Genomic DNA, 13,695 nt, shown 5'->3' with positions numbered 1-13,695 from the left:
TATTTATGACTTCTATAAAAATTGGTTTATGTAACGGTATTGATTATTAAATGTCTGCTGTTGAGATTTATGGAATATAATCGATATTCATGAAAGCTGACACTGAATTCTGTCTAAGAACCTTTGCAGTCTGTCCCCTTCTTTTCTTTCTCCTTTGACATTACCCAATAAAAAGTTACAATTTTTTCTATTTAGTTGGTAAAATCTCTTTTATTAGTCTTGTCATACTTAACTACATTTGATCTACAGGGAACCAGTCACCAGCTTCCAAATATTCTCTTTGTGTAACCACATAGGATAGGCTAAATCCCCCAAGTAAGAAATTGAAAAAACAACAACAACAACAAAAAACATATGAAATATCATCTACCAGAGTTGCTCATTAGGGACCCCCTGCCTAGAGTGTTTCTTTGTGTCTGTCTTAGTCTATAAGACTGTTTTTTTGTTACTTATAACAGGATACCAGAACTGGGGTAATCTATAAGAAATGATATTTATTTTTTGCAGTTCTGGAAGCTGGGAAGATCAAGTAAGGTCAAAGTGGGCATCTGGTGGGAACCTTCTTGCTGATGGGGACTCTGTAGAGTCCCTGGGTGGCACAGGGCATTACGTGATGAGGCGGCTGAGTGTCTAGCTGAAGTATCTTCCTCTTCTCATAAGGACACCAGAACCTCATCTGTGATAACCCGTTTATTAATTAAGCCATTCATACATGAGTGGATTAATCCATCCTTGTGTTCCAAACCCTCCAGACCCACTCACCTCTTAAACCACTACCTTTCATTACTTCCACATTGGAGATTCAGTTTCAGCATGCATTTTGGAGGGGAAGACATTCAAACCTAGCAGTGGCCGATTGGGTACGCTTCCTCTGCTGAGGATGTAATACAATTCCAAACTGTCAGAGGGAAGTTAGGAGTTAAGCAAATACCATAATTTTTACACAAACAGTTTAGGCACACTCCACCCCTGTTATTAGTTATGCTCACGGGACCCTCCCCTAAATACATTGTCTAGACACCACGAAAGGTTCAACATTGTGAACAAGCAGTTGTAAGGATATGCTGTCTCAGGCCTGCTAATTGTAACTCTCTTTTGCATAGTAGGTGGTAGGACTTTGTCATGAGAAGGACTACAGATCCACTGTAGAAACAGACATTAGGAGTAATCCAGGCAATAAGATTCACTTGCATAATTCACCAATAAGAGATATGTTCCTACTCAACTGTTATTTTAACAAGCCCAATTCTAGCATCAGACAGTGAGTGTAGACACAGAATAAGAGTGGATTTACCATGTCATTGAATAAATGCTTGGAAACCACAGCATCATGGGAAGTTTATGAAGGTGAGTATAGGTTCTCAGTACTGTGAGTTTCAACCTTCCTTTTCTGGACATATGGGATGTTTCAGGACTCAGTGGCCTTTGAGGATGTGGCTGTGAACTTCACCCATGAGGAGTGGGCTTTGCTGGGTCCATCACAGAAGAATCTCTACAGAGATGTGATGCGAGAAACCATTAGGAACCTGAACTTTATAGGTATGGATGACATCATGTCTTCATTTAGTCAATTAGAGACATTGGTTTTGTGGTCATCAGTGCTGTTCAGTGATTTGAAATATGGAAAAGGGATATGGTTCACTCTTGAACAACACAGGGTGAAGTGCCAGGCCCCAACCAGTTGTATGTCTTCATATAATCTTTTGTCTGCCACAGCTTAACCTACTTTTGACCGGCAGCCTTATCAGTCATATAAACGAGTGACGAGCACATATATGTCATATGTATTGCATACTGTATTCTCAGAATAAAGTAAGTTAGAGAAAGTAAATTTTTTTTCTTTTTTTTTTTGAGATGGAGTTTCGCTCTGTTGCCCAGGCTGGAGTGCAGTGGCGCCATCTTGGCTCACTGCAAGCTCCGCCTCCCGGGTTCACACCATTCTCCTGCCTCAGCCTCCTGAGTAACTGGGACTACAGGCGCCCGCCGCCATGCCTGGCTAATTTTTTGTATTTTTAGTAGAGACGGGGTTTCAGCATGTTAGCCAGGATGGTCTCGATCTCCTGACCTTGTGATCCGCCTCCCTTGGCCTCCCAAACTGCTGGAATTACAGGCATGAGCTACCACGCCTGGCCTAGAGAAATTAAATATTAATAAGAAAATCTTAAGGAAGAAAAACTATATTTACTCTGCATTAAGTTGAAGTGGATCATCATGAAGGTTTTCATCCTCATCTTCACATTGAGTAGGCTAACTAAGAAGAGGGGTTGATATTGCTATCTCAGGGGTAGCAGAGACTGAAGAACATTTATATATAAATGGATTTGTGCAGTTCAAACGTGTCTTGTTCAGGAGTCAACTATAGTTCAATGAATGAATCATACATGATTGCAGTGTACATAAAATCTTAACAATTTTTGTATCATTTTGTAATAATTTATAGTGAATTTTCTGGATCTGTCTTTTAGGAATGAAATGGGAAAACCAGAACATTGATGATCAGTACCAAAATCTCAGGAGAAATTCAAGGTAATTTGTACTTATAAGAGACAGGTGATGTCCATGTAATGTTTCTGAGAATGACAAGAACTTTTAAAAAGAAGCAAAGATTATGAACAAGCCCAGCTTAAATTTATATATTCTTAGAAAAATGTCTCTATAAAAATATATTATTAAATGTGACATAAATATATTATTAAATGTGACATAGCTATTCAGTGTTTGCAAAGTAGTTCCCATGGAAACAATATTAAGATTTCCCATATGAGGCTGGGTGTGGTAGCTCATGCCCACAATCCCAGCACTTTGGGAGGCTGAGACAGGAGGATCACTTGAGCCTGGGAGTTTGAGGCTGCAGTGATCTGTGATGGCACTGGTGCGCTCTAACCTAAGTGACAGAGCAAGATCCTGTCTTAAAAAAAAAAAAAAAAAAAAAAAAAGAAAGGCCGGGCGCAGTGGCTCATGCCTGTAATCCCAGCACTTTGGGAGGCCAAGGTGGGTGGATCACGAGGTCAGGAGATAGAGACCAACCTGGCCAACATGGTGAAACCCCATCTCTACTAAAAATACACAAAAATTAGCTGGGTGTGGTGGTGCACGCCTGTAGTCCCAGCTACTTGGGAGGCTGAGGCAGGAGAATCACTTGAACCCGGGAGGTGGAGGTTGCAGCGAGCTGAGATAGTGCCAGCTGCACTCCAGCCTGACGACAGAGGGAGACTCCATCTCAAAAAAAAAAAAAAAAAAAAAAATCCCCATGTGCATATCATTGTCTTGAAAATAGCTGGGATTGAGTTATCTTGCACAACATTCAGTCCATTCACGTTCAAGCAGGGCATGAAGCTTATAACTTGCTTGATAACGTTAAAAATGTAAATCTAATACCTTTTGATAAATACAAATTCAATAATAAACCTTTAGTAATGTACTTTTCATTTTTTACAGATGTGATGTGGTAGAGAGATTTGGTAAAAGTAAAGATGGTAGTCAGTGTGGAGAAACCTTAAGCCAGATTCGAAATAGTATTGTAAACAAGAACACTCCCACCAAAGTAGATGCATGTGGAAGCAGTGTGAATGGAGAAGTCATAATGGGTCATTCATCCCTGAATTGCTACATCAGAGTTGACACTGGACACAAACACCAGGAGTGTCACAAATATGCAGAGAAGCCATATACACATAAGCAGTGTGGGAAAGGCTTAAGTTATCGCCATTCCTTTCAAACACGTGAAAGGCCTCACACTGGAAAGAAACTCTATGATTGTAAGGAATGTGGAAAAACCTTCAGTTCTCCTGGAAACCTTCGAAGACATATGGTAGTAAAAGGTGGAGATGGACCTCATAAATGTGAATTGTGTGGGAAAGCCTTTTTTTGGCCCAGTTTATTACGTATGCATGAAAGAACTCACACTGGAGAGAAACCGTACGAATGTAAGCACTGTTCTAAAGCCTTCCCTGTTTACAGTTCCTATCTAAGACATGAAAAAATACACACTGGAGAGAAACCATATGAATGTAAGCAGTGTTCCAGAGCCTTCCCTGATTATAGTTCATATCTAAGACATGAAAGAACTCACACTGGAGAGAAACCCTACAAATGTAAACAATGTGGGAAAGCCTTCAGTGTTTCTGGTTCCCTTCGAGTACATGAAAGAATTCACACTGGAGAGAAACCCTATACATGTAAACAGTGTGGGAAAGCGTTTTGTCATCTTGGAAGCTTTCAAAGACACATGATAATGCACAGTGGAGATGGACCTCATAAATGTAAGATATGTGGGAAAGGCTTTGATTTTCCTGGTTCAGCACGAATTCATGAAGGAACTCACACTCTAGAGAAACCCTATGAATGTAAGCAATGTGGGAAATTGTTATCTCATCGCTCAAGCTTTCGAAGACACATGATGGCACACACTGGAGATGGCCCTCATAAATGCACAGTATGTGGGAAAGCCTTTGATTCTCCTAGTGTATTTCGAAGACATGAAAGGACTCACACTGGAGAGAAACCCTATGAATGCAAGCAATGTGGGAAAGCCTTCCGTACTTCCAGTTCCCTTCGAAAACATGAAACAACACACACTGGAGAGCAACCCTATAAATGTAAATGTGGAAAAGCTTTTAGTGATTTCTTTTCCTTTCAAAATCATGAAACAACACACAGTGAAGAGGAGCCTTACGAATGTAAGGAGTGTGGGAAAGCATTTAGTTCTTTTAAATACTTTTGTCGCCATGAAAGGACTCACAGTGAAGAAAAATCTTATGAGTGTCAAATTTGTGGGAAAGCCTTCAGTCGTTTCAGTTACTTAAAAACTCATGAAAGGACTCACACGGCAGAGAAGCCATATGAATGTAAGCAATGCAGGAAAGCATTCTTTTGGCCCTCTTTCCTTCTAAGACATGAAAGGACTCACACTGGAGAAAGACCCTATGAATGTAAACATTGTGGTAAAGCCTTCAGTCGTTCCAGTTTCTGTCGAGAACATGAAAGAACTCACACTGGAGAGAAGCCCTATGAATGTAAGGAATGTGGGAAAGCCTTCAGTTCTCTCAGTTCCTTTAATAGACATAAAAGGACGCACTGGAAGGATATTCTATAAGTGTATGGAATGTGGGAAAGCATTCATTAGTTTTATCACAGATACTTGAAAGAAATAAATCCTGTGAATGTAAATGTGGTAAAGCCTTAAGAAGTTTCCAGGCTGGGCACAGTGGCTCACGCCTGTAATCCCAGCACTTTGGGAGGCCGAGGAGGGCAGATCATGAGGCCAGGAGATCGAGACCAGCCTGGCTAACATGGGAAACCCCGTCTCTACTAAAAATATGGAAAAAAAAAAAATAGCCAGGCATAGTTGCTCGCACCTGTAGTCCCAGCTACTCAGGAGGCTGAGGCAGGAGAATCCCTTGAACCCGGGAGGTGGAGGTTGCAGTGAGCCGAGATTGCACTACTGCACTCCAGCTTGGGTGATAGAGCGAGACTCCATCTCAAAAAAAAAAAAAAAAAGTTTCCATTTCTTTTGAATAGAGTTGCTGCCTGCTATATGCAAGAAGATTGGTTCCAGTACACCCTGAGTATACCTAAATCCACAGATGCCAGCTCTTTTATAAAATGGAATATTTGCATGTACCTACCCACATTCTCCTGTATACTCTATATCATGTCTAGATTAATTAAAATATCTCATGCATTGTAAAAGCTGTGTACATAGTTGTATTGTTTAGGGAATCATAAGAAAAAAAATCTATATGTGTTCAGTACAGACCCAACTATTGCAGGCCTATCTACATAGTATATATCACCTATAATGTTACAGTTTCTTGTTTCAATACTCAGATTACTTTTGTTTAATGACCTGAAAGAATGTTAACACCAACCACAATTCTGGTTCTTCTCTCTTGATAACCCAAGTATTACGATGGTTATGACGATGATTGCTGTATGGTGCCTAATGTGATGTGTAGAGGTGACTAGATGTGTGGCATCATAGATAAACAGTGAGACCTCAGGCTAACTTGAATCTTGACAGGACATCAAGACCTTCATCTGTGTTGGAAGACCCAGGTTCTGATTGAAGATGTTGACTCTTTGCAGAAGGCTAATACTAATGTCGGCATCTGTTCAGCTTGAGGGCTGAAGATGTTTGTGTTGAAGGGTATGTCTTCATGTTTGCAGATATTTAGTTAGAAACATTGTTTTAGGAAGCTAGTTCTTTTTCTTTGAATCCCTAAAAAAAACCTTAGTGTTCATTTGCATATTTTCCCTTATGTGACACAGAAGCTTTTTTCAATCAAAGGATCTTAGCTGAGGTTGATAATCTTTAACACTTGCACCTTGCAGAGCCTATAGATGCCCCAAGATCTGCTGCAAATTTTTCACGTGTCCAAATCAATGGCACTGCTCCTCTTCTTAATCTTCTGCATCATCATCATCATCATCACTTGTAGAGGATTTCAGTGTATCTTCAGTTTCCTTATTAGGGTTTCTCTGTCCTCTTCTGTGTTCCTTAATGTTGTCTTTATTCCTGTCAGAGATAGCCTTTTCCACCAACTTTCTTTGCAACATTTGAGATATTCCTGACTGCTGTATCAGTCTTGGGGAAACCCCTGAAATCACTTACTCCCTCACTCCAATGGCTTCCAATATGCTTTGGGTGTCCTGGGCTTTAGGGCATGTACAGCCTCTGCAGTAAGCACAGTTGCATCTGCAATTGTGAAGCTCTTCCATAAGTACACTGTGGTGCAGTCAGGGTTAGAATCAAGGCAACATAAATTGTATAAATGTTGAGGTGGGGCTGAGCGCACTGGTTCACACCTGTAATCCTAGCACTTTAGGAGGCTGAGGCAGATGGATCACTTGAGGTCAAAAGTTCGATACCAGCCTGGTCAACATGGTGAAACCCCATCTCTACTAAAAATACAAAAATTAGCCAGGCCTGGTGTCATGCGCATGTAGTCCCAGCTACTTAGAAGGCTGAGGCAGGAGAATCACTTGAACCCAGGAGGTAGAGGTTGCAGTGAGCCAAGATCCTACCACTGCACTCCAGTCTGGGTGACAGAGCGAGACTCGGTCTCAAGAAGAAAAAAAAAAGTTGAAGTGGGTGTAAATTGCCTTAATCTGCTTGATGATGCCTTGATCAAGTGGCTGTGGCAGCAATAACAGTGTTAGAAGGCAAGAACATCACTTACACTTTTTCATCAGCATAACAGAAAAATTAAATTTTTGTTTCTGTATTGAACATGAGCTTTGCTGGATATACGATTCTTGGTTAAGCTATGTTTCATAGCAGAGCATGCTAAGTGTGTGAGAGGCTTCCCACTGAAAGGAGGAATGGAACCTAAGAAAGAACAAATATATCTATTTTACCCTAGTTATTTATCATTACAGTAGTCAACTAATGTCACAAAACAGTGATCAATATGAAGAATGGGATGGAAGAAGCAAATAATGTGGTTGGAGATTATAGCATTGTCTTCTTAGGAAACTGAAGAGAAAACAACTGGAAATCTATTAAAACTGTGAAGGAGTCAATTTGCTGCTTATGGAGTAAGCATATCCTGTATTCATAACAGCATATACTATTGACTTAAAATAATATTTCTTGCAAATATATATAAATTTCTGAGGATGGTACTAATGCCATATGCAACATCTATTTGTGGACAAGTATGAGTGTTTTTCTGATGAGATGACCTAAGTATCACCTCCATGGATAAATATATATATACAACTTTGGTGGATTGAAGTCTCCTCATCCCAGTGCTCATTGGGGAGAAATCCCATAATGTAAGTAATTTGGGAAGATCCAATCCAAACTAACTCATGTATAGTGCTCCAGAAAATTTGCATCATCAAAGAAATGTTATAACATTTATAACTATTGGCCAGGTGTGGTGACACACATCTGTAATTCCAGCACTTTGGGAGGCTGAGGTGGGAGGATCGCTTGAGGCCAGGAGTTCAAGACCAGCCTGGGGAACATAGTGAGACTCCGTCTCTTTTATTTTATTTTATTTTAATTTTATTTATTTTATTTTATTTTATTTTGTATTTTATTGTATTTTATTTTATTTTATTATTTTATTTTATTTTAATTTTTGAGATGGAGTTTCACTCTTGTTGCCCAGGCTGGAGTGCAATGGCGCTATCTTGGCTCACTGCAAACTCTGCCTCCCGGATTCGAGTGACTCTCCTGCCTCAGCCTCCCGAGTAGCTGGGATTACAGGCACCCACCACCACGCCTGGCTAATTTTGTATTTTTAGTAGAGACAGGGTTTCACCATGTTAGCCAGGATGGTCTCGATCTCCTGACCCTGTGATCCACCCGCCTCGGCCTCCCAAAGTGCTGGGATTACAGGCATGAGCCACCGTGCCTGGCCTTCTCTTTTTTAGAATGTGTAAATTAGACACAATTTTTCTCATGTCATGCACATAAAAGCAGTATTTTCCAGCAGTGGTTGCTCACTCTCCCCCTTGCTGGGCAGACAGACAGTGTATCCAGGGTGCAGTGATTTTGGAGTATCCAGGTGTGGATAAACTACTTGTGGTTGGAGTGCTTCCCAGATTCTCATAGCCAGGGGTCCAGGCATGGTGGCTCAAGCCTGTAATCCCAACACTTTGGGAGGCTAAGACAGGAGGATCACTTGAGTCCAGGAATTTGAGACTAGTCTCAGCAACATAGGGAGACCCTGTGTCTACAAATAATTTTAAAAATTAGTTGGGTGTAGTGGTGCACGCCTGTAGTCTCAGCTATTCGGGAAGCTGAGGTGGAAGGATTGCTTGAGCTTGGCAGGGTGAGATTGGAGTGAGCCATGATTGTGCCACTGCACGTCAGCCTGGGCAACAGAGCAAGACCCTGTCTCAGAAAAAAAAAAAAAAAAATTAGCCAGGCATGCTGACATGTGCTTGTAGTCCCAGTTACTAGATGGGAGGATAACTTGAACCCAGGAGTTTGAGGCTGTGATGAGCTGTGATCATGCCTCTGTACTCCAGCCTGGGTGACAGAGTGAGACCCTGTCTCAAAATAGATAAATAACAGTGTAAGTTAAATAATAAGAAGAAAGAGATTTTCTCCTGGCTCTGAAACCATTTGTGGACCTGCAAGGCAATCATGTGGAATGAAGTGGGGCTATCCATCATCAGGGCAGGTAGTAGATTAGCCAGATTTACTGGTATAATGTTAGATGTAGACCAATAGAACAGAATAGAGAGACCAGAAATAATCTTCATTTATGGTCTGTTGATTTTCTACAGATGCCCCAAGATAATGGGGAAAGTGTTTTCAACATGGTGCTGGGACAATTGGATATTAACCTGCAGAAAGATGAACTGAGACCTTTATCTCATATATGAAAATTAACACATATTAAAATGATGAAAAGCAAAAATACAAAGTTAGCATCCTATGTAGGAGAGTTATCTTTGTGACTGGGGTGGGGAAGGAGCTGTGTGTGTGTGTGTGTGTGTGTGTAAGAACACCGAAGGCGCGTGTAATCCCAGCACTTTGGGAGGCCGAGGCAGGCGGATCACCTGAGGTTAGGAGTTTGGGACTAGCCTGGCCAATATGGTGAAACCCTGTCTCTGTTAAAAATACAAAAATTAGCCAGGTGTGGTCACGCTCGCCTGTAATCCCAGCTTCTTGGGAGGCTGAGACAGGAGAATCGCTTGAACCTGGGAGGCAGAGTTTGCAGTGAACCGAGATCACACCACTGTACTCCAGCCTGGGTGACAGAGCAAGACTCTGTCTCAAAAATTAAAAAAAAAAAAAAGACAATCTGTCAAGGTGAGACTTAGAGACTAAGTCTCATTTGGGTTGTCTCCTAGAGGAAGGGTTTATAAAGTTGACAGTTTAGGGCAAAACCTTAAACTGACTCCAGGTGAGAGTTTCTTGCTTTTGAAAATAAAGATCTTGAACGGAAGATTGTTCCCACATGAGGTGGGAACAGGAAGGCATGTTGAGCTCCCAGAGTTAAATCCTTAGGTTTCTCTGCCTCATCACCAGGGACTGATAGACTCTTGGGCCCCTTTCAACAGTCTGACTCCCAAGCTTGGGAATATGTTTGTCACTTGGTATTTTCCTTGTAAATGGTAGTGCAGTAGACTGCTTAAATGAACCAATTCAGATGTTTCCTTTTCTTCTGTTTTTATTCCTTTATAGAATATTGCTGTCATATAACTCCCCTTTTTCCCATATATTAAATAACTGTATTCCCTTGTTGGTGTGTTTTAATTTTTTGGCTGAAAATGAGCAGGCAGGTGGGGCATGGTGGCTCACTCCTGTAATCCCAGCACTTTGCAAGGCCAAGGCAGGTGGATCATTTGAGGTCAGGAGTTCGAGACCAGCCTGACCAACAAGGTGAAACTCCGTCTCTACTAAAATACAAAAATTAGCCGGGTGTGGTGGTGGGTGCCTGTAATCTCAGCTACTCGGGACGCTGAGGCAGGAGAATTGCTTGAACCCGGGAGGCAGAGGTTGCAGTGACCCGCGATCACGCCATGCCACGCCACTGCACTCCAGCCTGGGCGACAGAGCGAGACTCTGTCTCAAAAAAAAAAAAGAAAAAATGAGTAGACTGAGGGATAAGGTGTGAGGAACCCTTCGCCATGCCACCAACAGCCTTTCTTTCCAAATTCCTGACCCCTGCAGGACATCAAGCCCTCTCCCATATTCCAGTGTGGCCTGGTCTAGGCACCCCTCCTGCTCTGAGGCACGAGGATCGTTCCTTTGGTCACTGAGAATGCAATTCCCTTTTGTCCAAGAGGAAGAAGAAAGTCCAATTAGTACAGGGAGACGCCAGTGCCAGCTCTGGAAAGCCAGGAGCAAGTTCTTCTTAAATTCCAATGTCCTCTGGCGAGGGCATGTCCTGCTGGTTTCTTATTTGAACAATAGGTTTGAGGATCTTTGACTCATTTAACTTATTGATAGGGGATAATGGATTAGGGAGGATGCCCAAGCTGGCAAGGGCAATGGCCAAGAATCTGTCATTCTGGCCACTGTCAGGCTCTTGCCTTACCTCTCCTTTCTGCACCGTGTTCCCCCCCCAGGGGGAGGGGCCTAGGACACTATCCAATCAGGGGTTCTGAGGGCGGGGCCGTGCCTACAGTCCAATCAGGCGTGCTGTAGGACAGCTGGCGGGGCGACGTGCCGAAGCCAGTGGGTTAGGTTTTTTTTTTTCCCTCTCGCCTTGGCGCCTTCGGGTCGTTCTCGGCTTCTCTGAAAGTGCTGAGGGTGTGTTAGCTCAGGGTGTGTCGCGATTTGCCCTGCTCTCGCCAGGACAGCCATAAGAAGGATGCCGGGACACCTTGGAGTCCAGGAAATGGTGAGTTACCGGGCAGGGGTCCCGACACGCGGGAGGAGGGGCTGGCTGGAACCGGCTGGGACCGGCTGTGGCGGGACCCGGGCCTCCCCACAGGCGACTCCAGGGTCTGGGGCCCTAGTCCCCATGGCACAGCTTGGCCTTCGGTCCCCTCGGCCGCAGGGTGGCCCTGGTCCGGCCAGCAGTCGGGACCCCGGGCGTCCTGTCCCGTTCCTGCGTGGCGACTTCGCCCCCAGCCCCAGAGCCCTCTCTGGGCAGCTCCGCACCCGCAGGCCCGCCTCTCCCCTAGATTGTGCGGGGACCACGGGAGGGTCATGGGGAGAATTCCCGCCTTGGGTGCGACTTTAGCGAAACGACGTGCACTAGGTTCTAGAATGTTCCTTATATCGTTGATAAGGAAACAAATAGGTTTTGTTATACCATAAAGTCGCCGTTTCTAAGACCCTCTCGACGACTTTTAGGGAAAACTTAATGTGTTTTAATAATCTGTTTTCCACAGAGCAAAGGATTAGTCTTTTAGATTTAATTTTGTTGTTGTTTGTGGATATTTTACGAGAGAGGAAAGCAGAGATAGCAGCTTGGAAATTAGTTGTACGGAATGGTTGTGCCTCACCTCCCAGTATCTTTCCTTGGCACAGACATCTTATGTGTTAAGGATCCTCTTTGGAAATTTTTCTGGGCGATCTGTCCTTGAGCATAGTTGCAGATCAGCACTGAGCCTCCCCGGCTTTATCACCTTGAAAACGTCAACTCAACTGTGTGTTAGTATTTAAGTGTAAGGTGTGTTCAATCACTAGAGCGTGAAGGATGGTACAAAATATTTCCAAAAAGGCCAAGAAAGGTGAATTTCTGGAAAAAAGAAATCCAGTATTACATCCTGCTTTTTTTTTTTTTTTTTTTTTGAGACAGAGTCTCACTCTCGCTGAGGCTTGAATGCAGTGGGATCAAGGCTCACTGCAGCCTCGACCTCCTCAGCTCAAGCGATCTTCCCACTTCAGCCTCCCGAGTAGCTGGGACCACCACACCTAGCTAATTTTTTGTAGAAAGCGTGCCTCTTTATGTTGCCCAGGCTGGTCTCAAACTCCTGAGCTCAAGTGATCCTCCTGAAATGTTGGGATTACAGGCGTGAGCCACTGTGCCTAGCCTAAGTATTATTTTAACCCCTTTTTCTTCTAAGTTTCTGAGGCTCGTTTTTTTCTTTTGGTTGATTTCGAAAGGAATTCCAGGGCTTAGACTTACAATTCCTAGGTGTGTTAAAATATGTTTAGAAAACCACTTCTGGCTGCGCACAGTGACTCATGCCTGTAACCCCAGCATTTTGGGAGGCCAAGGCGGGTGGATCTCCTGAGCTCAGGAGCTCCACACCAGCCTGGGCAACATGGCGAAACCCTGTCTCTAACAAAAAGTACAAAAAATTAGTCAGGCATAGTGGCGCGTGCCTGTGGTCCCACCTATTTTGGAGGCTGAGATGGGAGGATCGCTTGAGCCCACGAGGTGGAGGTTGCAGTGAGCCAAGATTGTGCCACTGCACTCCAACCTGGGTGACAGAGTGAGACCCCATCTAAAAAAAAATTATTTATAATAATTAACTGTTGATTACATTATTAGTTTGACTAATGATTATAGTTTGTCATGATTAATGATTAATAGTTTGACTAGTGATTAAATAATCATTTATAATTAACTTCATTTTCCAAAAGGAATAGATATTTGTGGGTTTTGTTTTGAAATTAGATAATGTTTTACAGTTTGCTTCCATGCTTTATACGTAAATACTTGGTTTGAGTGATTTTGCTGAATTCTTGAAACAGTGGGTTTTTCTCATTTAAAATATCTAAAGTGTTCTAAAGCCACATGACTGGTGAGCGGAGGCCTGAGGCAGTGACTAGAAGGTAAGGCCACCTTTGACTCTGCCAAGGGAAGTAACTAAGACCCAGGTGGTTCTCCTTAGGGTGCTTCCCCTGCAGGTGTCCTACGTACTCACTCTTATCAAGGAGAGCAGGTGTCCTAAGTACTCACCTATCAAGGAAAGACCCCTTTGGTACTGACAGAAACTGACCACTGGAAAACGGGATCCACATGTACGTGGTGGGGAGGGGAACAGCATGATACTTTCTGGGGTTGTAATTGTAGTTTCCTTGGGCCTGTTTTTAGACAGTGGATTTGAGCGGTAGTTGTTGTTGTTTTGTTTGAGACAGGGTCTTACTCTGTCACCCAGGCTGGGGTGCAGTGGCACAGTCTTGGCTCACTGCAGCCTCCTGGGCTCAAGTGATCCTCCCGCCTCAGCCTCCCAAGTAGCTAGGACTACAGGCACATGCTACTATGCTTGGCTAATTTTTTTTTTTTTTTTTTTTTGAGACAGAGTCTCGCTCTGTCCCCCAGGCTG

At 43.1% G+C, this 13,695-nt stretch overlaps 1 protein-coding gene across 6 annotated transcripts in view; it reads left to right on the top strand.

Annotated features, from left to right (window-relative positions):
- The window catches only part of LOC129020149 (zinc finger protein 44), a 52,133-nt gene that overhangs the window by 17,890 nt on the left and 20,548 nt on the right, over window positions 1–13,695 (top strand). For 2 of the 6 annotated variants that reach the window (XM_054464084.2, XM_063657894.1), the window contains 3 exons: window positions 1,413–1,539; window positions 2,466–2,526; window positions 3,439–5,691. In XM_054464084.2, coding sequence (XP_054320059.2) covers window positions 1,413–1,539; window positions 2,466–2,526; window positions 3,439–5,095 — 1,845 coding nt within the window. In that variant the 3' untranslated portion in view covers window positions 5,096–5,691. Of the gene's footprint in view, window positions 1–1,412; window positions 1,540–2,465; window positions 2,527–3,438; window positions 5,692–10,491; window positions 11,313–13,695 lie in introns of those variants that run through there. The other 4 variants (XM_054464085.2, XM_063657892.1, XM_063657893.1 and 1 more) reach the window with 4 other exon arrangements.

Source organism: Pongo pygmaeus, chromosome 20 (assembly GCF_028885625.2).
Source record: "Pongo pygmaeus isolate AG05252 chromosome 20, NHGRI_mPonPyg2-v2.0_pri, whole genome shotgun sequence".
NCBI classification, from domain to species: domain Eukaryota; kingdom Metazoa; phylum Chordata; class Mammalia; order Primates; family Hominidae; genus Pongo; species Pongo pygmaeus.
The sequence above is the reverse complement of the archived record's forward strand: the minus strand, read 5'-3'. Positions and strand labels throughout refer to the sequence as shown.